The sequence below is a fragment of the Malaclemys terrapin genome, chromosome 6, assembly GCF_027887155.1.
Source record: "Malaclemys terrapin pileata isolate rMalTer1 chromosome 6, rMalTer1.hap1, whole genome shotgun sequence".
NCBI classification, from domain to species: Eukaryota; Metazoa; Chordata; order Testudines; family Emydidae; genus Malaclemys; species Malaclemys terrapin.
In genome coordinates, this window is record NC_071510.1 from 84,999,666 (window position 1) to 85,023,295 (window position 23,630).

General features: G+C 41.5%; 1 protein-coding gene across 1 annotated transcript in view; it reads left to right on the top strand.

Moving 5' to 3' along the window:
• The window catches only part of MAP1B (microtubule associated protein 1B), a 119,634-nt gene extending 109,082 nt beyond the window's left edge, over positions 1 to 10,552 (top strand). Inside the window, exons 6-7 of the mRNA XM_054031973.1 lie at positions 2,519 to 2,757; positions 6,158 to 10,552. Coding sequence (XP_053887948.1) covers positions 2,519 to 2,757; positions 6,158 to 6,313 — 395 coding nt within the window. The 3' untranslated portion in view covers positions 6,314 to 10,552. The remainder of the gene's footprint in view (positions 1 to 2,518; positions 2,758 to 6,157) is intronic.
• The last annotated feature ends 13,078 nt before the right edge of the window (positions 10,553 to 23,630 follow it).

Here is a 23,630-nt window from a genome sequence, read left to right on the forward strand (position 1 = left end):
TAGACCATGTATTTCATCTCATATAGAGAAATTGCACCTTTTGAGCAAAATCTGTGCTATCTCAGGTGGAGAGAGGCGGGATAGAAAACCTTCTCCTTCCCGAGTTCACCTGTGCAGTAGCTGCAGGACGAGGATATGTCCCTAGCAAACCGGCACTCCTCCATCTCTAACCTTCCTATGCATATGCTGCTTCACTATCCCTGGCCTCCCACTGCAGATGAATAGTTGGTACATTCTTTTTTGAGCTGCAGTAAGAGGAAGTCCATAGCACACTTCATTCCCCACTGAACTTCTGCCTGGTGTCAAGTATGTTCTGAGAACAAAAAAAATCTACAGTGCATGTTGTAGTGCTGGAACAGAAACTAGATTTTTTTTTATGACATAAGATTATGAAATATCCAACTGCTACTGGAATATTGTGTCCAGTTCTGATGTCTGCACTTCAAGAAGGATGCTGAAAAATTGGAGTGGGTTCAGAGAAGAGGCATGAGTGATTAAAGAATTTGAAAACATGCTTTATATTGAAAGACTCAAGGGGCTCAATCTGCTCATTTTAACAAAGAGATGGTTAAGGGGTGACTTGATCACAGTCTATAAACACCTAAATGGGGAACAGAAATTTGATAACAGAAAGCTCTTTAGTCTAGCAGACAAAGGTGTGACAAGATCCAATGGCTGTAAATTGACGCTAGACAAATTTAGACTAGAAATAAGGTACAATTTTGTAACAGTAAGGATAATTGGCCTGGATTCTCCCTTACTAGAAATTTTTAAATCAAGTTTGGATGCTCTTCTAAAAATTATGCTCTAGTTCCAATGACAGTTATTGGACTTGAAGCAGAAATTAATTCAGGGAAATACTATGGCCTGTGTTCAGTAGGAGGTCTGGCTAGATGTTCACAGTGGGCCTCTCTTAAAAATCACTTAGTACTTTAACTGCACTCTTTGTAACACACTGAGATTAAAAGAACGGATTTTGTTATTGATCAAGTTATGATTCTGAGCTCATGCCATTATTCTGTGCATGATAATAGCAGTGTCTTTTATAATATTTTTGTTGGAATGTCAAGAATTTACACCTTTTTTCAATTAAAAACCTCTTTTTTGGGACATGTGCATCCTAAGACTTGGTAGCAAAATGAAGCTTTCCCCACACTTGTTAATATAGGGCCATTTTTTCAAATTTAGGCATACTTAATTGCATCGACCTAACATATGTGCATAAACGTTCAGTTGGGTAGCACAGATTAGATGTTTGTACGTGCATATAGTTATTTAGACATGTAACTGGCCCCATCTACACGAGAGCTGATTTTTGAGTATCTACACCTCCATCAAATCTTTGAGTACATAAATTGTTGGGTGCTCAAATGTATGGGCACAACTGTACATGCTGTCTTTGAAAATTAATTCTATATTTTATTTTGCATACTATTGCAGGAATTTAGAAAGATTACTTTTGACATGTATATATGCCAACTGTGTTCACTCCTTTCATAAGTCAGGAGCATATAGGGTTGGGCTGAGTTAGAATAAAGAAATGAAAACTAGAGGAAAATCTGTGCAGTTTCCTTTCCTCCACTCTCCATATAAAATAGTCTTTGAGAGGAGATGCTGTCCCTCATACTAACAATCCTCTCCAGTAGGCAACCCTCGGTCTTAAGTGACTACTTCAAAATGTCCCTGTGAGGTTTCTAGTACAAAGTAGTTCAGTGTTTTTAAAGACTATCTTTACTGTACAACTGATATTTTTTTCTGGTTCCCTTGGGTGTTCTCTTCAGAAGGTTTTAGTGTGCTCCAAGTTCCTCCCTCCCTTTCTTCTACCTTTGCGTCTATATAGTAGGCTCCTGCAAGATACCCCTAGGATATCAACAGTTATCTCCCATCCTTGTCATAATGATGCCTCAAGAGTCCCAAGACAGGTTCCAAACCTGCATACCATAACTGAGTGCCAAATGCTGTTTCCTTTCACACTCAGATAGTCCCGTTGAAGTAAATGGGACAGTTTGCATGAGTAAAGCAAGCAGAATTGGCCTTGAGTTACAACACTGATGTCTTGAAAAGAAAAAGTGTCAAAGAGTTGTGTTATCAGGCATGCAAGATAATTCCAAAGTCTAGAAAAAATAATCTTATTAATTGAATGGTAATTCAGTAATCACAGTGACTGGATAATTCTTGAATACTTAATAATGATCATTCTTGAATACAGTTCAAATGATTGCCCATACCTGTAATGAATTTTTGTTCTATCAGATAGCTAGTTAAGTTTATTCTGTTCTTTTTCTCCCAATAAAACATATATATGGGATATAAACAAATTAGAGCATGCCATTAGATATAATAGGATAACAACATAAGGGCATCAGAGTGCACTGGAATACAGCAATGGCTGTGTGACGCAGGTACTAACTCTAATCCTCTCAAAAAAGAATGTCATCTTTAATGGTATAATGGTAGCTATACAAATAAATGTGTGTTTCCACCAATAAGTGACAAGCTTTTATGCTTATTTTAAAAGGATCTGGAAATAGCAAACCAGCAAAATCCACAGCTGTGCCTCCAGGACCTCCAGTGTACTTGGACCTGGTATATATTCCCAACCACAGTAATAGCAAGAATGTCGATGTAGAGTTTTTCAAGAGGGTGAGGTCATCCTACTACGTGGTGAGTGGGAATGATCCTGCAGCTGAAGAACCAAGCAGGGCTGTTCTGGACTCCCTGCTGGAGGGCAAGGCTCAGTGGGGAAGTAACATGCAGGTAGGCTCTCTAACAATATTTCTGTTTGTGAATTAAAATCGTTATGAAAAGCAACCACAGGAAGCAAGAGAAGCTACTAAGCTCTGGCTGTTGTTTAGAAGAGTGTCCTTTTGTGTACTATAGATGAACTCTCCCTCATTTCTCTTTTAATAAGAGCGACATATGTGAGGATCAGGTTTTGGAATCCACCTAGCCTAGAGGCATGATGAAAGGTAGCCAAGCCAAAGTGATCTTCACAACAAGAGCAGGCTCAAGGGAGTTGGCCAATTTGAGCACCTAAATGTGGATCTAGGTTCTTTAACATAGACACCCAAGTTTTTAAAAATGAAGAAATACCATGGTAATATTATATATTCAAAAATCAAATGTGACATGCTGTGTGTATATGCAAGCACAGCAGCAGATTTTTCAAGGTACATAATGGAACAAGGCTTGCATTAGTATCTGATCCATAAAAACAGTGTGCTAACTCAATTAATTAAAATCCATTTGATACCTAATGTTATATTAAATTCTGTGGTATCTTCAGGTGTCCTTTGTGCAGAGTAGAATATAATTTATTCATCTTCAGCTTTGGTATTTTCCATTTAGCAGCAGCATGGTGACATGTGTAATACAGTAGAACCTCAGAGTTACGAACACCAACGTTACGAAATGAACAGTCAACCACACACCTCATTTGGAACCGGAAATATGCAATCAGGCTGCAGCGGGCGTGCGCGCACACACACACACACGCACACACACACACATAAGAAAACACAGTACAATACTGTGTTAAATGTAAACTACAAAAAAAAATGGGAAAAATTTTTCTTTTGCATAGTAAAGTTTCAAAGCTGTATTAAGTCAACAGTCTGTGTCTTTGTAACTCTGAGTTTCTACTGTATAAAAGGTGTTTGAAGAGCCATTTCAATGATGCAAGAATTCCCCTAAAGACTAACAAACAAACTGTCCTGTTTTGTAAAATTTTCCACAATAGCTGGTGTAATAAACATTCAGTTACAATGTTAATAACATTCTTATTTACAGTAAGCCTAAATAGGTTATTTATTTATACCAATTCCTTGTAATTGAGTAGCACAGTTTAGATAAAAGCAGTTTTATTTTTCTTTGTCCAGTTAATTTGATATCCAGATTCCTTTCCATAATTATTATTTCTAGTGTGACTGATATGGTCATATCCAGTTCTTTCTTTCTTTCTTTCTTTCAATATTGGCTCATTTTCTGAGTGCCAAAGCTGTGTCACCAAAATAAATATCAGAGAGGACCGGGACCTTTTTGTGCTCTTCATGTGGGGAAAACGTTGAGGAATAGTGGTCATGCATTGGGCAGCTCAAATGAATAAAAATATTAAACACAGTTTTATTAAAATGTTGCCTCCAGTGCCATCCTGTTAAACTTCTCCTTTCCTACAGAAAAGGAGAGTCTTTCCAGCTTTTTTATAAAACAGCAACTCAACATTATTTAATGGAATTTACTCAGCATATCAGGAGATCCATGAAGAGAAGGATAAATTTTAAGGAACAAGATTGTACTCATTGGAATTATTATTAATATTAGTCATATTTATTGCAGTATTTCTTAAGGGCCAACCAAAATAGGGCCCCATTGTGCTAGGCGCTGTACAAATACTGAGTAGTAGATGCTCCCTACCCCGAAGAGCTTACAATGTAAATAGAGAAGATAGACATTGGATGAGGGAAGAGGTTTAACATACAAACAGCGGGAACAATGTGATGGCAAAAAAAGTCATGTTAGTTTATTAGTTCCATGGGTACTAACGGTTTTGTTTGTTTAGTTTTTTAGGGTGGGTTTACTTAGAAGGGGATCAGCTAAATGGAAAGCAAAGGGAAGGGGAGGGGGCAGAGCAGGGGAGAAGATGGGTAGGTATGGAGTGAAGCTGAGGGGGAAGACTATGAAGGAGAGGTCTGGAGCAAACAGCACAAGGCAGAGAAAGTACAGTCAAAACTGTAGAAAGTTTTCGGAATGGCCAAAGGTCCCTGCTTTGGCTGCTTCCATCCCTACTAGCTGGAGTCTCTGGCTGGCTCCACCCTGCAGTTTTCTCCTAAGGTCACATGGGGAGTTGGGGGACAGAAGGGGAGGTACTACCTGATCCTAGTGCCCTCTTAGTGAGGGTGTCTCCCCTACATAGTTCTGGGTCCTGCCGAGCACTGGAGAGAGGGATGTCTTTGGCTGGTCCCCATTTGACACCCATCCTGTCCCAATGCAGCAATCTCTGCTTTGGCTGCTTCTGCCCTGCCCCTGCTTGCTGGAGTCAGTGGCTGCCTGACTGCACTCTGCAGTTTTTTCCCAAGTAGTCTAGCACAGGAACAGTCACATTTAGAAATACCTGTATTAAACTTGTGTTGCTTTTTTTGTCTTTTTCCAGGAGTTATTTGTTGTATATACAAAAGCTTTAGAAATTTGTTATTGTACAGTATTACTGTATGTGTACAAATTGTGATGTAGAAAAGATTTTGAAAAGTGTCTCATAATAATAATAATAACAGGTTTCAGAGTAGCAGCCGTGTTAGTCTGTATCCTCAAAAAGAACAGGAGTACTTGTGGCACCTTAGAGACTAACAAATTTATTAGAGCATAAGCTTTCGTGGGCTACAACCCACTTATGCATCCGAAGAAGTGGGTTGTAGCCCACGAAAGCTTATGCTCTAATAAATTTGTTAGTCTCTAAGGTGCCACAAGTACTCCTGTTCTTTTTGATGATAATAATAATAATAATAATTTCAAAATGCCCTAATTGTACTTCTTGCAAGATCTGGACCTAAGTGTTCTTAGCTATTGAAGCTGTGAATGCTGCCTGAATTTATGTAGCAAACATGTAATTCTAGGGCACCTCATTTGCCTTTCAGACATGATAAATAAAACACTAAACATGCTGCTTTAGTCCCAAAGGTCCCTCTGCAGTCTACAGAATTGTAGTGTGATGGCTGTCATTTTGGCCAACACATGGGGTTTGAAGTTAGGGACCTTCTGAGGTAAAAGCAGGAGCTGCTACAGTTTAAGTTAAAAGCACAAAGGTTCTGTGACTGGGACTATAGCTACTCATATCCTCTGTGGATCAGCACAGAAGGGGACATGAAACACGCTTACCGGTGGGTTATAGCAGCACTGTAAGTGCAATCTTCAGTTAGTTTTTTCATTTAGAGACCATTCATTTAGCTTCCATGCAACACAATACCTTGCAGACTCAAGCTTTTCTTTTGGTAAATTATTTCTTTTCCGTTATTATATCCTGCCTATTTTCTTGCTTAAAATATCCATTTGCTTCCAAAAAGAAAATCTACTTGTTGACTACGACTTTAGCATGAAGACTCTGTTCTCACATCAGTTGTTTTTTCTGTCCATTCCTAAAGAGTTTTCCTATTCCATATTGTAGGTGACCTTAATCCCAACCCATGATTCAGAAGTGATGAGGGAATGGTACCAAGAGACCCATGAGAAACAGCAGGACCTCAACATCATGGTTTTGGCAAGCAGCAGCACTGTTGTTATGCAAGATGAATCTTTCCCTGCATGCAAGATTGAACTGTAGAAACAAGGCCATACACCACAACATTAAACTTTATTTCCAGAAATTCTTCAGTTTGAAAATACCTTTTCTAAAAATTCAACCCATCTAATTCAACTGCTGAACTATATACCTGCCAAATGCTATACTGTGTCACAGTGATGCAAGTCACTAATATTTTTCAGTCTTTGCTGATTGCTAAGGGAAATAACGGTATTCCCAAAGTAGGGTTCAGATTACTGCAAAATTACAGATCCTGGTTCATCTCCGCTGAACATTTGGAAACCATGCACTAGCAAACCCAACTGACTTCTGCCAGGTAGAGGCATTTGCCCTCGAAAGAAACACAGAGAGAGAGAGAGAAATAGAGAGAGAGGTAGGAGGAGAAAGTATAAATAATTGGGTCTGCATTAGTCTCACGGCAATAGATGTATTGCTTACTGCAGTCTGCTTATGCTCTCACATGAAAAGAAAGTTTTAAATTTGTATCAGTCTGAGTTATAGGATAGGGGGCCTTAGTTTACAAAATTATGTGAACTAATAATAAAAGGAAACTGAATGTGGCTTTGAAGGGACATAAGATCTAAACACTCATTAGCCATTAACTAATTTGAACTCTGCATACTAACATAACATAATTATCATAGACTAAATATGCAAGTAGTTTGAACCCCATTCAGAACTCTAAAATTTTTCTTTTAACATGCAAATATGTTGGTCTAAGGCATGCTCCCAGTGAATATCTATTTAGTCCACTCAGAATCGACAAACCTGCATGCTTAAACACCTAAGTCAACAGCCAATTTACTGAAGCAAAATACCAAAGCAGTTGGGGAGTATATACAGTAGACAAATTGCCTTAGAAAGTGACTTGAATGTACAAAGATACTTAATGCACTTATTTTTTAATGTGAGACAGCAAGTTTATAAAACATCTGTTTAGGATTATAGTTACACCAGTAAAGAAGTATGAGTGTGCATGTGTGGTACTAGAAGCCTATCTGATTGGTCAAACAGCTTGGTACTATGAATTATGTATGTTGGCTGAACACTTCATTGGTACACCTGGACAGCTCAAAAAAACAAGACAAGCATTTTTGAAAGCTGCTTTTGTACTGCGGAAGCAAGATTGAAGTGGTGTCCAGTATCAGAAATGCAAAACTTAGTGAAACACAGTATATTGAAAAAGGTTCTCAGCGAGTCTGTACAGTATTTTACCTTCCTTTGTCTTACGTTATTTTATTTGTTAATTTAAGAGTGAATATGGGAACAAATGTATAGAAGAATTTTTTTTAGCTCTGTGTGAACTTTTAATAGATGACTTTTTAACAAAAGTTTTTGTTTACAGGAAAATGCAAAGAAAAAAATTTCAGGTGAAGGCAATTTTTTTTAATAGTTTTGTAAGAAATACATAATGTTGTTTGAGGTTCTGGTGAGAATGAAGTATGATATTGCAGTAACATATTTATTGAAAACATTTAACTGCCAAGAATTTTTGGGGAAAATCCCTAATGATTAAATTAATCTATTAGTGCTCACAAAAAATAGGAGCAGAAATGCCAGTTGACTGCTTTTTACAAAGTGGTAGTTAGACTCACAGTTCTCCCAAGATCTTTAAAAAGATTGAAAAAAGCAACGATTACCATAAATAAGCCAAGCAGGGTTTTTTTGGGGGGGGGGGGGTTGTTTTTTGGGGGATGAGAGGGAGGGGTGTTGGTTTTCTTTATGTGTGTGTGTGTGTGTGGTTTTTTTTTCTGTAAAGTGTTCCCAGTGTCTACACAGCATACAGATCAGTTCCACTATTAAAGAAAGTTTGGACTCTTAAGTCTTGGAAGATTTACCACTATAGAAAATATTGTTACATTTTCAGTTTGCAGACTTGTACATCAGAATTTAAATAAGGTAAAGAAAGGCCTCCTAAATGGAGATTTGTGCTGGTCTGTACAATTCACCTTTATGATAGGCTTTGAGTTCCACTAGGTAGTTAACAATGACCTCATTTTATTTTCTTTACATATTATGTATTTTAAATGTTAACATTGTTAGTTTATTTTTGTTTGATAGGTGTATGTTGCACTGCTAATTTTTTTTTTTTTTTTAAATCTGGGCCCTTGTAGCCCATTTAATGCTGTGAATTACTGTTTGTCATATGTGGGTGGGGGTTATTTTAATATTTTTGTTAGATATCATTAGCAATGCTATTATTTATTGGTCTACCTTTTAGATCCTTGAAAATAACTCAGAATGATTTTGATACAAAAGACAAAGGGAAATGTATTGTATTGTGAAAACAAGCGGAATTTGCTGAGCTCATAATCATTTACTTAACATTTATTTTGTCTTTGAAGTGAAAGGCAAAATATTTTATTAGTTAGCTGATTTGGCAGAATATTGTATTATTTCTACCACAATTCTTTCTGATTTGTCTACTCTCTCATGTATGTAAGATTTCAAACTTTTTGGGTTCGGGGAGCAAATTCCAGACGCTCCCAAAACTGGAAGTAGTTTGTTTCTCCACTTTGATAGAAAATCTAATGAGCAATGATCTCGAGACTGATCTTATACCAATGTAAATCAGGAGTAGCTTCATTGAAATTGAGGGTAAATTAGTATAAATTAAATCAGAAACAAGCTTTAAATTTCTAACACCCCAAGTAAATTTGTAACAGCTCAAATAATTGTTTTACTTAAAAAAAAAAAAAAAGCCAGTTTCAGCCAATCTTAAATTGTACATTGATTTTTTGCTGCTACAGAATTTTTTTTTTAAAGTCAGCTGTTTTGAATCAGCTGGCATTGTTCCTATAAGATATTGTAATACTTGTTCCATCCACTCTTCTAAATGACAACCAAGGCTGAGAGTTATTAACTTCCCAATTAGCTCCTCTTGCCCTTAATGCCTTTCCTGCCTGTGTAACTAATCTAATTGTGCTAGTCATAGTCATACACAATTAGTTTAGTAACAGTCATCAAAATGTACCATGTACGTTAATGGTGAGTGCTGTTGATCAGCACAGATTTCTAGGAGCATGGTTTGATATTGATTACTCTAATTATAAAGGTTCAATATTTGAGTGTAAAGAACACTCTACTTAAATGATGTTGTTACCCATGACAACATTCCCAATCATGACCTTTATGGTAGTACTGCACTGCTGAATAAAATTCAATGAAGAATTAACATTGGAGATCACATCCATTTCCAAGCCTAAACATCCCCTTGCATGCCTTCTCAAAGTCTCATGCTGGGGCTGACTACATTGTCTCTTTCCTTTAATTCCATCTCCCATAGAGTTCACTCTGGTGAATGGATCCAATTGTGTATATGGGTTTTTTTAAAATTGTCTCCAATAGCTTATATGGTTTAGGAGCCTTCCAGTACTCATTTGCTAAGATCTAATAGTTTTGTTAATGGAATTTTCCACCCTTCCCACTGCAAGAAATTCAGCTGCGAGGAACAATTACTGTGCATTTTTGAAATTTCTGTCATGTGCCTCTTTATTCATCTGTCACCGGAGGTACTTGCTTAGTGATGACATTTTGAGAGAAATGGTAATTTTTTTGGTCTGGATTTATTAGAAAAGGAAAAACTATAATGTTTACACTTGAAAGAAACTGTAAGCTTTCATCTTTTCATTTAATAATTGAACAAAAACACAAAGCAACCTAGTGACAAGCATTTCTTTGAATGCAATTATGTTATTCACCTGATTAAAAATGTTTGCTATTTAAACAAAAATCTGTTTGTTGTGACTTTACAAAAAAAATCAAATAACTAAATAAAAAGGCAGCATAAAAATATTGAAAAGGAAGAAAAAAGGGAAAAAAAGCTTCTCTGCACTTAGCTAGCTAGGCGCTCCAGAAGACAGGAGCTATCCATAAAATTCATTCAAGACTGGGCTGTAATCACAACAGTAGAAGAGCGATTATGAAGTACAATGTGCTTTCACATGTTTGCATGCAGCCATATATCTTCCAAACTATGGAAAGAAACAGTCTTGTTGCCAGCTGAGAAGCACCTCACACACTCCTCTCTCTTGTTCTGAATGGTGTTTGTATCAGTCTGCAGCTGTGTATGGTAATATGTCTTATAATCCTGCATCACTTCTATTCTATCCAGTCATATCTAATGTAGAAAAATAGTTTCCAGTGAAAGTAATATGTAGTGCTTTTATGATATTTGTGTGCAATATCCCCTCTTCCATTGAGGATATTTGATGTAAAGGAAACAAACTCAGTTCCACAATAAAATACAAAAGTGATGAAGTGGTGTTGGTATGTTTCTTGTCTTTGTATTGTGTGAATTTATGAATTTGCCAGGCTACCCGTTAGATTTTACAGCCAAAAATCTAACAAACGTGATTATAATTATTTCCATTTTACAGATGGGGAAATTGAGGCAGAGTGAAGTCACTTGCCCAAGATCACCCCTCAGGCCTGTGACAGAGATGAAAATAGACCCGAGGTCTCTTATGTCCCAGTCCAGTGCCCTACCTACTAGGCCATATTACATTATAAAAAACTATGTATTAGAATCCAATATTTTATTGAGTCCAGGGACTGTTAGCTTACTAGTTTAATGCTGGGATCTTTTCAGGTAAACTTTTAACTTAAACGGTATTTCTCAGATAGGACAGTTGCTTATTCTTAACCAAACAATTTGTTAATTAATCCAGAACCACATTAATGTATAACCAATAGTTCACCACTCAAATACAGACACAACCTGTTTGGAACCTAAAAAAGAATGAGACATTTTCCACATATAGAAGTATATAGATCTGACTCACAAGGCAGACAAATGTGCAGATTTTAATTAGGGGTGAAGAATAGATTATTCACAGTATATTTGATTTACAAGAAAACAGTGTATAGTTTGTAATTGGAGTGAAAATGTGGTTTGGATTTCTTGGGGTAACAGTTTGCCCAATTTGACCTTCAATCTTATAGGCTCACTTCTAGTTTGTTTAACTTGCAACTTACCCACCCATTTCTTCTTGATCCACTCAAAGTGCAATGGGTCACTTGCAGAGAAAAGTGGGGTATCACTCTTGTTTCATAACTTGGAGTTTTTTAGCTAGGCTGGGAGGAAGAAAAGGGTTTATACATATGCAGATAATGAAAGGATCTTGCCTAGCTGATAATGCCCCCATTTAGCCATTTTAGTTTCTATAGTTGGGCAGGGGAATGCACAACCTTGGCTGATCTGTGGCTCCTTAGACAAAGTGGCTCATGTGATATGTGATAAGTGCTGTGAACCATTTTCCTGTTGTTTTCATAGGAGGATCCTATTTTGGGCTATACAGGTGTGATAGCTTTTCTAATTTTTGAAGGCCAGAAGGCATCATTAGTTGTAAATCATTCAAGGCATATTAGTCCCATACAGTGTACATCTGTATTTGTAAGTTTTCCCTTTTCTTGAATCACACTCATCTAATACATGGGTTTGTTGTCAACATATGGGTGTCAGTGTTTGAATTTGAGATGTTTGTTCCTTTTACATATTAAAAAAAATGAGAATCTTATCTCTACTTAGAAATCAAAAAATATATACAGATATTACTTTTATACTGAACTATAAAACAGTTCTATATTATACTACAATGTGGTTTTTCTTGCTTCCATTGCAATCCATAAGAGTTTTCCATTATTGGGTACAGCATATGATAAAATACATTTTAAAATTACCGTATCAGGTAGCAAATTATGCTATATCTGTTTTAGCTCTTGCTGATTTGAAAAGAGGTGATCTTTTCAAAACCAGTTAGTTGTCTCCTAGACCAACAAAATAGTGTTTTAAAACTCTATGATAACTAAATTGATTGTTCAGAAGTCTCAATGAGAATTAATGGAGTCAATTACAATGACATTTTTGGGGAAACTAGAACTCAAGATGACAGTATCTCAAAAGAATCAAGATTATTTTTTCTGGCCCAACCCTTGTAAATGGTTGAGTGGTCCTCAACACCGAGGAGGATCAGGCCCTCCACTTTTAGAATATGTTTGCATTTTGCCAGTGTTATTTGCTATTGTAGTATGGAGTGCAACAGCAAAGGGGGACATGATAACCCTCTGTTTATTTGAAGGGTGTTCCACCACAGATGGAGTGGTAGAAGGGATGGGTAAGGTAAGTAGAAGTAATGGGCTGAAATGAATGAAAACTAACAAAGAAAATGTTCCTGATGGAGAGATCTATCAGACTGTGAAGTAATCTCCCATAGGAAGAGGAGGAAACTCCATTGCTTGAGACATTTAAATAAGACAAGACAAAGCTCTAGAAAATACACTATAGGGAACAATCCTCACTCTGTCTCAAGGGGATGCACTGGGTGTCCTAACAGGTCCTTTCTAGCTCTAACTTCTATGATTTCACCATTAAGCTATTATGTTCATAAAATATACAAATACATTTTCTGTAGCATGAGCTGGCTTGAGCATGGCAGCGTGAGAGCAAAATGAAGTCAATACAAGGAAAGTCAAATAATATAAATCTTGAACTTGAACCTCTAGAATGATATGCTTATATGTTCTTTGACCTATAGAAGTTTTTTTCATGTTACTGAGGTGGACTAGCCTGATGTTAACACATGTACACTGAAGAAGATGCAGGACCAAATTCAATTCCCAGTTTCACTGGTGTAAATCCAAAATAAGAGCACTGATTAAAGTGGCATTACTCTGGATTTATACTGGTGTTTCTGAGCCTAACGTTTGACCCAGAGTGTTTTGCTTGGTGATGCCTGAGGCCAAGTGAATCCATTTTCCACCCCGCTGCAGACCTCATGTTGTGTTTCATAGATTATAAAGCAGCTTTTACATTTTTACTGATGTTAACTAACACATTTCTCTTCGTTGTAAAGTATTTTAAAATGCCATTGAATAGTAATAGACTGGGGTTTTCATCTCCAGATACATCTACGATTGCTTGGGTGCAGCTGAAATGGGGAAGCCATTTGCGGCTTCTCAATCCTGCAGCCAGCCCAGGGCCAGTGTGGCTACTATAAATTAGAGTGGTCCTGCTCTAATCCATGTCCAGTTGTCTATGCCCCTTAAGGGGGGATGAAAAGTGCCATATGCTCTCTCCTAGGGAATGTCCTACTTTGACGATTATGGGGGGAGGCAGCATAGAAGTCGTCCATATGCATTCTAGGCCAGCTAGAGACTACCCCAAGTCAAGGGTTTCCCGAGGCTGTAAAATTTCAACTTATTGTCATAGGGTGGCTATAGAGATAAGGAGCCTGTTTTCATTGTTACCACACCATACACACTCTTGAAAAGAGAGCTCAATTAAAGTGCTATGCCAAGCACGAGCCTGCTGCTAACAGCCTGGCTGCTGACGCACAAATATGGAAAGAAACAAGGCAAAGCTGTACAGTGAGGCCTGTCTCTAAACATATTTTAAAGATTCAGAGGCAAGCCTGGATATTTTGTTGTCTTTCTGCTTTAGCTCAGCAAACATCTAAGGAGTGGTTAAAACTCGGTAGTGAATATACGATACTGGATTTTAATTTTTTTTCTAGTCCTAAGGAAAATATTTTTCACGTGGCCCAGTACTGCTTGAGCCTCCCTTAATGGGGTAAAGCCTCCTGTGAAGAGCTCCAGTCTGCCCCTTTGAGAAATACTGTCACAGAAAGAGAGACATTTTGTTATTGGTGAGAACCATAGTCCCACCTAGCCCCTCTTCTGCAGCTCAGCAGGCAGTTATACTGTATTTTTACTACCTGAGTAGCTTCCATAGTCTTCCTTCATGGTGATGATCTTCGGCCATGTTCTGCCCTCAATTCCTAACTCCAACTCCCCTGGAGTATGGCGTCCTTAGTGAAAAGCAGCCCCTAACCTCTACCCTAAACATCTGCCTCCATTTTGACATGCACATTTTTCTCAAACCCAATGTCTGCTAAAACAAAGCTGAACGCCCTCAACTTGCCTTGGCTTCACTGGAAACTTTTGACTGCAATGGGAATGCAGAGCACTAGGCAATTTGTAAGATCTGAACAGACCTTGGCTTCAGCATTTTAAGTATTTCTAAACCGTGATATGATTTTGTATTTCTCTTTTTTAAATGTTGAGAAGATGTGCTCTTGAACCGATAAATAATGCACAACTATATCAACAATCCAGAAAAGTGGCTCATTGGTTTGCTTGGTCTTGGTTCCTCACTGGTGTGCGAATAGTTTTCATAGGTTAATACCCCAAGGCAGCTGCTTCTGTAAAACCTTAACAATCACACACTGATACGCATGGAGTCAGAGTGTGCTTGTGTGTCTGCTATAACTTCACTAGCAGAAGGGTCACACAAATCATGGTTTACACCTGGCTCACACTGAGGAGCAATGATTGAGCAGATTGCAGCCCAATCCATCACCTGTATTCACAAAATATGCAGAAAGGATACCTGAAACAGGTGGAATTAATAATCCCAATAGCTCACTGTAAATACCTAACAATTGAGGTATGTGCTGTTTTTATGTCTCATATACCTGTTTAGATTCATAAACTGATTGCAACTCGGCTTTTATCCATTTGGTATTATCTCAAGCCAGCTGTGCTATTTATAACAAACAGCTGAAGGTAAACTGAAGCAGCCCTCCTAAATACTTTAATATTAACCTCATGCACCCACAAGTCAGGATTTCCAACAGGAGTTTATGGTTCCAAGCACTCACTAATTGTATTAGAGATGAGCTGGTCTCAATGGTTCCATTCCAAATTCAACTTAAGGCAGACACTTGACAAGAAGCTGAATAAACAAGCTATGCTGAAAGCTAAATTTTGTTTTGACGTTCAGAAATGTATAGCTGGAGGTTTGAGATATTGTTGCTGGCGGGGAAGAGGGCATCTGTATGTTAAAGCAGGATTTTTTAAATGAAATATTGAACTACAGTTTATATTTTTATAGCAATTTTCAAATTGGCTATTATGAATATACCTATTAGAGCTGTATGAATAATTTGTAATTACTGGAATGTTGTATATTTTTCTGTGGGCAGATTGTCCAATTCTCTTTGATCGATTCCCTATTTGAAATTATTCCCTGAGCTATTTTCTGTGAATAATTTTTGCTCTGTAGCTCACTCACAAGCAACTTATTGAAAATATTCCAATTCAGGCTGTGCCTCAGCTAAGTCAGAGGTAGGTGGTTGTTTTTTTTCCTCAGTGGGGGAGGTTAATTCTCACAATCAGGTTTCCTGTGTAAATGCTCGTGACAAATACATTTAAATTCACTTTCTGAAAATCTACTCAAATATTCACCTAGGGCTAGATTTGTCACTCTCAGTAGCACCTTACTACTCAGAAAGTCCCGCTGAAACCAATGGGCCTACTCGCAGAATAAGCTACTCTTCAGGGTGTGTGATCTTGCACCCATTGAAGTCAATGGCAAACCTCTCATTGACTTCAATGGTGCAGGATCAGACCCAGTGTGAGTACAAGGGGATCGATGGCTCTCAATATGTGCCCTTCCCTGTCAGTAAACTCCTTTGCTAGAATATTCACACACATAAGTGGGGCAAACACAGCCAAAGCAAAATCACTAAAATATTTGAACTACCGCTGGTGGAAATGTACGTAGGCTTTGCCCAGCTCTCATACCTACTTTTCATATACACAGGGCTGCCCAGAGGATTCAGGGGGCCTGGGGCAAAGCGGGGGAGCAGACATAAAAAAAGGCGCCACCCGCTGCGGCGCTTGTACTCACCGGGCAGCGCTCCGAATCTGCGGCGGCAGTGGGTCCTTCACTTGCTCCGCATCTTCAGCAGCACTGAAGGACCCGTCACCAAAATGCCGCCGAAGACCTGGAGCGACTGATGGGCCCGCTGCCGAAGTGCCACCGAAGACCCAGACCGCCGCCGGGTGAGTAGCCAGGGAAGGGATTCTCGGCCAGGGCTCGCGGGGCCCCTGCGGGGCCCAGGGCCTGGGGCAAATTGCCCCACTTGCCCCCCCCCTCTGGGTGGCCCTGCATATACAACTGTCATTACTAGATTGATCTTCAGGGTAAGGGTTCCCTTCACTGTAAACTGAGAAGTATTGTTTAAGTTGCCATGACCTGGGCCCAGGGTTCTGTGATTCCCTTTTAAACTGGTGACTTCAGAAGCACCTGTAAATTACCTGAAAATAGGGGAGAGGGTCTTGTTTAATGGATCAGCTTCCCTGCAAACCTCTGAGACTCTGGAGAGATGGCTCCAGCCCTTCAGGAAGGCTGATCCATAGTTTAATTGTTTCTTTACCTCCACCATAGCATCTGCTGCAGTCGACTCAGAGGAACTCTTTGGGTTCACAGCTGGTGACAGACAGTGGCGGATTAACTCGCAGGTCCCCAGGCTCTGTGCACAGGGGGTCCCAGAAAATTTGGGGACCCCTGGGGCATGGGGGGCCCAAATGTTCTTTGTGACCAGGGCCCCAATAAATCTTAATCTGCCTCGGGTGACAGGGTTAGCTGAGTGTTTCTCATGGAAAGGAATGTTAGCACTACTTTGTGTTGCAGATTAAGCGAGCTGTAGCAGGGGGAGCAGAGCTACGCTTGGTGGGAGCAAATGGAGTCTTCTCTGATGGCGCTTTGGCCAGGCTTGCTAGCTGAAGTGCTGCATGTGCACACAGGTTACGACTGGTGGGTGAGCTACCTGCCCATTGTGGCTAATGAATGCAAGTGCGGGCACACTTGGGCCATTGCTGGAGCTGATTATTAGTATCTCCCTTCAGGAAGAAAAGATGCCAGCTGCTTTTAAGAAACATTTATTAGATTCTTGCCCAAGAACCTTTCTCTTGACATTGACAGTCTCTCCAGTTCTCAGCTTGTTGCTATCACCTTCACCGGTTATTACCCGTTGGTGGTGGTGAAGTATTATTGAGAAGGTTATTGGAAAGCAGTGCAGGTAACATCTGCAGTTCTTGGGGCTCCTCAACCAGAGCCAGTTTAATTTTCGGCTTGGGTGCCAGTTGTACAAATTAATGATCCTGGCAATGGCTGAAGCTCAGGTAGCTACAGGGATTCATTTAGATCTGTCAGGTTGCCTTCATTACCATTGGCCATGAAGAGTTGTTAACTGACTTTAACCCCTGACCATGATCTACAGGGTCCGTTTCTTTCTTTCTGAGCGATCCCAGCACGTAGTATTGGGCAATGGCTTGTCAGCCCTGGCTGGGGATAAACAGGGTTTTCTTCTCTCTTTCCTTTTTGTCAACATGCATATGAGTCTTTTAGGATGATTAGTGAGGTGGTATTGGCAGCAGTTTCTCTTAGTCTTTGGACTAAAGACACCCAGCTTTATATGGCCTGATCTTCACCTCTTTTGACCCAGCTAGCCTGGCTGAGCGTTTAGTACAGGTGAGGGGTTGAGGACTGTTACCTGGCTGAGATCAGTCCAGATAAGACTGAACTGAGGTTTGCAGTTCATAAACTAGTAACTATGCTAGAGTTTATATCAACTCCCCCCAGTGTGGAAATGTTCCCACAGTTTGTATGTAGGCTCACAGCCTGGGTGGAGGGAGGGGGCTTCTTGGAGCCCCTTGCCAGCAGATATCCAGGTAACAGCAGTTGCCAAAAACGCTTTTCATTTCATGTGTTGCAGAAGGCAGCAGCATTTTCCTTCAGGTACAGAACTTGCCAGTTATCCCTGCCTTTGTCACTTTGAGGTTGGATTACTGCAGTGTGTGCTACATAGGCCCATAATTTAAGCCTATTCAGAAACTGCAGCTAGCATAGAAGGTGACTGATGCTTATTAAGTATCCTGGACTTTACACCTGTGCTAAATAATCTGCACTGGACACCAATTGATTTCCAGGTGATGTATAATGTGCTGGTTTTACCACATAAAGCTTTGAAAGGTTTGGGCTCTGCCTACCTTTGAGATTGCTACTTCCCTGACATGGTTTCATGGCAGGGCACTAGGGTTGGTAGAGTGCCCTACACAGGGCATACTCCATGAAGGGTCCTCAGTGCAGGAGCTCACTTTTTCCCCTTGGTCCTCCAGAACCAGTTTTGATTACTTTCAAGGACATAGTTCCCTAATCCTTGGATTTGGCCAGGCTGCACTCAGTGCGGATCCATCCACAAGTCAGAGCAGCTTCAGGCCTGTTCTGGTTTGCACTGGCTGATAAAGGCCACAGGGGCTTCATCCACGTTTCCTCTTGCCCTGATTCCTCTCCCCCTACACTGGGGATTGTGTGACACCAAGCAAATCCTCATTTTGGCTCGTTAAGACAGCTTTATGGTGCCAGAAAGGCACAAAGAGGCGGCAGAGGCGGTGAAGATCTAGGCACGAGTATGAGGTAAGGATGGGGTATTTTGTCACATTAAGTTACAGCCTAAGAGGAGGATCATTCTCCACTTTCTGTGTGGGGTATTAAGCGCATACATTTCTGGTCACCAGATGCACGTTTACATATTAATCTTACTTTAACAGGTTTATGTGTTACGGTAAGTCAGTTCCATGATGGAGTGATGCAGAGCAACATTTATCTGAGCTGCAAGGGAATCAATCTATAATTTTCCTCTTGTGAATAATGGATATTGCCCTTTAGTGTTAGGGTGCAAATGGTCTGTCAGTAAACGAGGCAGGGAGAGCTACAGATTTGCTTACCTAATAGCAAAAGTATTTGGTGTCTGCCATGAATTTGAATCAGTGCTCTGTGTTTCAAATTAAAGAAAACTTAACTTTAACCCTCAGAATGCTGGTATTTTCCAAACACTAGCCAAACTAATGCAGTTAGACATGAAGGACTAAGTTTTATTTTATTTTTTTAGAGGAAAGGTGCCAAGTCTTGTGTAACTATGTGTGTGCAATTAAATGCCTAGACATATACACAAACTTATCACAACTCTGCCTGTGAACTAGGTGATTGTGCTTGCAGTGTCTACTGAGGCTGGCTGGTTCCCTATTTGCATGCATGATTCAATGACTGTGCATTCAAATACAGTTCGTGCTATTGTGATGTTTTCTATACTGAGTGGCTTTGGCTGATCTGTATGTTTTGTCACTGGGCACAATAATTATTTTATAAGCCTTTACAATGAAGGCTAAATCAGCATGATTTAGAAACATACTGGCAAGGGAGAAAATGTGAACGTTAGGTTAGAAAAATCTCTAATTCATTCTGCAGCTGCAGTTAAGAAGAAAACAGGATGTGAGCATGCATGGCTAGAGAGAGACAGCAGTCATAAGCAGCAGTACAATTAGTGTCAAGAAAGACATAGGTCTGGCTTCACTAAAAAACTGTTTTCAGCCTTCTAACCCACTCGTAGTAGCTTCCATAGAATGTTTTTCAAATGGGGCAGCCTGGAGCAATGAGACTTTTTAAGCTTTGAAATGAGGCGGTCAGCTTGAGAACTTCATTTTATCACTGGGGAAGAGCTGACTACAATGTGACCACTATGCAACCCTTTGTAACTGATGAGGTGCTGAATTCATTCAATTAACAAACTTCATATTCATAAAGCGCACCCAGGGCTGTATTTTTTAAAAAGCAGCCTTGAGTTGACCAGGCCCACTTTTTAAGCAGGAGTAGCTGGTAAAATTTGCATACACAAAACCCATTTTATCCCTTGCCTAGATGCCGCGTACAGGTGCTGTCAGCTGCCGGTACGTGGCCATTGTCAGACATGGAGATGCAAATGTTTGTGCACACAGAAGAAGGCAGCGGTGAGACCATTTGAAAACCTGGGCCAAAATAGCTTATTTTGCAGTTGTTGAGCAGGCAAAGCTCCTGCTGATGTTACTAGGAATCACGTATCCAGATGCTAGAAAACTGACTGCAAAATCTATCATCTGGGACATGAGCGAGGAGTAGGAGGAAGTAAATTTTAACCTAGGGAAGCAAGGGCCACACAGAGTAAGTGGCTGCTGATACTCATCTTGTTTGCCAGCTTTACACAAAGGCAGTTATTAGACCTCTGGCCCTTGAGCCATCCATCAAGAGGACTCACTTCACACTGTATTGAGCAATGTAACTGTCCTTAGATCTCTGAATATTTTTTTATTCCGCCTCACAGTTTACCCACCCTACGAGGGATGGGAGAAAAGACACAGAAGCGTGTCTTTTGTGGCATAGTAGAATGTGTCAAAAACTATTTCTTTCCTAGAACAGGTACTGATTGCTATTTCCAAGAGAAGGGGTGAGACATTTAGGCAGGCTGCAGCCTTTAGCCGTAAATCTGTTTTAGATTCTCTGTGCTGTAGTTCACGGAGCAGGTGGTACATTAGAGATAGTGATAAGGCCTTGGGAGCGGGGGGGTAGCGACTGAGGGCAATAAGAGGTGCGGGGGGCCATGAAGGGAGATTGTTGGGTTGAGGAAACATGGGGGGCACTGGTTGGGGGAAAACATAGGGCGGGTCTGTGGGTTGGAGGCACTGAAGTTGGCAGGACAGGTTGCTGAGGGATTGGGGAAGAGATGGATGGGACACTGATTTGAGGATGACAAGGGGTTTGCTGGGATTAGGGGCATGAGGGGTTGGCAGGTGCTGGTTGCTACTTAGTGTGAGAGAGCTTGATGGGCTCACTGGGTTGGGAAAGCTGGACTAAACGTGAGTGGGGTTGTTAGAATGTCAGAGAGTTTTGGTGGTAACAGAAGAGGTTGGGGGGATTCCTTGGGTGAGGCGATTGTGGCTGGCAGGAGGGGGTTGTTGGATCAGTGTGGGACTGTGGGGAGATATATTTGGGTGGGGATTGGTGGAAACATGGGGCTCCAGATGGCGATTAAGTGGTTGGTTATGACTGCTAAAGCCCTAATGCCATGGCCCTGCCTTTGTGAGGGACCATCTTCCCCCATGCCTTACTGCCACAACTACGACTGGCAAATGTGCTCAAGCGGGAGCCCCCTCCTTATAGAAGAGGGACTAGCCTTAGGGCATCATTCCAGGTGATGGCTCCAGGACCATGGACCATAGTCCAAAACAGCCCAAATTGGGCGATCTTCCAGGGATGCTGCACAAGATCATTAATTTGATAGGGTTTAGTGGAGGATAGCGAGTTGGGGAATGGAGGTGGAAAGCACATTTCGTTGTAGCTGGCTGCATTATTTGTTCTTTGAGAGTTAGTTTTTTTTTTTTTTTAGATGATGCTTGTTATAATATTAACTAACTAGCTGGACACCTAGAGGTCTCAGCGAGGTCTTTTTTAAATATTTAACTCTAAATAAATGGAAGGCTGCTTAGTTGTGAGGGAAATGAGGAGTGGTCTTGAGCTAGGGACACTTGGGAAAGGCACTGGTCTGGCAGGCGATCAGAGTTGGAAGGAGGTGATGCTACTGATCTGTGGTGGGGGAAAGGGGGAGAATACCTGAGCCTAGAGGAGCCAGCACTGAAGTAGGGAAGGAGCACAGCTAGGCTTGCCAGGTGTCGAGTTTTCGACTGGAACGCCTGGTTGAAAAGGGATCCTGGCAGCTCCGGTCAGCACTGCTGACCGGGCTGTTAGAAGTCCAGTTGGTGGCGCTGGCAAGCTCCCTACCTGGGTCCGTGTGGCTCCCCAGAAGTGGCAACATGACCCTCAGCTCCTAGGCGGAGGCGTGGCCAGAGGAACTCAGCGCGCTGCCTGACACTCCAAGTGCTGGCTCTTCAGCTCCCATTGGCCAGGAACCATGGTCAATGGGAGCTGCGGGGCAGCACCTCTGGCTGCATCGCCACCAAGGAGACGAGGAACATGTAGCTTCAGGAGAGCCCCTGAGGTAGATGTCGCCCAGAGCCCACACCCCAAAACCCCACCCGCATCCCTGCCCCAGCCTAAGCCCCTAATTTCTGGCCCCATCCTAGAACCCACACCCCCAACCACACCCCTGCCTCAGCCTGGAGCCACTGCCCACACTCCAAACCCCTCATCCCTGGCCCACCTGAGAGCCTGCACCCCAGCCCTCCCCACCCTAGCACATCCTCCCACTCCCTGGCCCCACCCCAGAGCCCGCACCCACAGTCAGAGCCCTCACCCCCTCCCATACGCCAACCCCCTGCCCCAGCCCGGTGAAAATGAGTGAGGGAGTGAGGGTGGGAGAGAGTGCCCGACAGAGTGAGGGGGGATGGCATGAGCAGGGGCAGGGCCTCAGAAATGGGGTGGGGGTGGGGTGGCCAGGGTGTTCGGTTTTGTGCGATTAGAAAGTTTGTAACACTTAGCATGACAGGCTCCAGATAATTGGAGAATCACGGTGATGTATGGCAGTATCCATTGTGGCCCAGCTCAGCTTCAGCATGGCCTGTGTCCTGCTGTTATAGTGCCTGGGGGCGGGGGTGGGTGGTCACATGACAGTCATGTGATGGCAGGACTATAACAGCTGCCTAGGGCTCAAACCATTGGGATGTTGTCTTCTCACAGTGGTATAGGGGAGAGCCTAGGCCTCAGGGATGGCTAGGAAAGTCAAAGGGCTGGGAAAGCACCTCAAGGAAGGGAAGGTGGTTGAGCTGGTGTGGATGGTAGATGTGGCTGTCTACCAAGAGGCTGTGGAAGAAGTCCAGGGATAAGGGACTGTTTGTGAGCCCCAGGCCCAAGAGGCCCTGTGCTGAGGAGTGAAGGATTGGGTTTTTTTGTGAAGATTAAAACCTGTGGGGAACAGGACTGTTTGGCCTGAAATGGGAGCGGTGGTGCAGGCCTAAGGCCCGGTCTGTGCCACTGCTCTTAAGGAGGCTCAGTCTGGAGCTTCCAGAAGGGGTTGGGAGAAGGGTCCCTGGCTCCTTTGCTTCCCTGCAGCCAGAAGGAAAGACTTAGCCCAAGGAGAGACATGAACTCTAAGGAAAGGGACTGTGCACAGGAGAGTGAGGGACTACTTGGTTTTTATCTTGCATGGGCCGGGAAAGACTCATTGGTTTGGCCCTGGGACTAAACTCCAAATCATCTGCCAACTTGGGAGAGATTGTCTTCAGTGAGGGGAAATGGAGGTGTGGCTCTGCAACTTGATGCCGAGACTAGGTGAGTGACCTTATTACAATCTTATTGAACCTGAGAGAGAATTCAGGGCTGATTCTGAGCTGATGCGCTGGGAATAGGAAGGGTTTAATTTTCAATATACACCTTACTTAGAACCCTTTGCACATCTAAAATTTCACTGCACAGACAACTGAAGCAAATTTTTTAGGTTCTCATGCTGACTTCACGACAGGAGTTTTATGTCCAGACAACTGCACGCTAAAGCAGAAGATACTTATCAAACACTGTTAAAAAATAGTCAGGTGTAAATGCTATGGTAGATTGCTGTAGTCCACCAAGCCACGACGCACCAGGGCCCTCATCTGGGATTCCCTATTTCTAAGGAGGCAACTCCTGCCCTGCCATGAAGGAAGGAGGTTCTCTGGCAGTAGGTGCTCAGCTACTAGAGTGAGGGGAACATAAGTAGATAAGAGTCCTGACCCAGCCGCATCTTAGAAG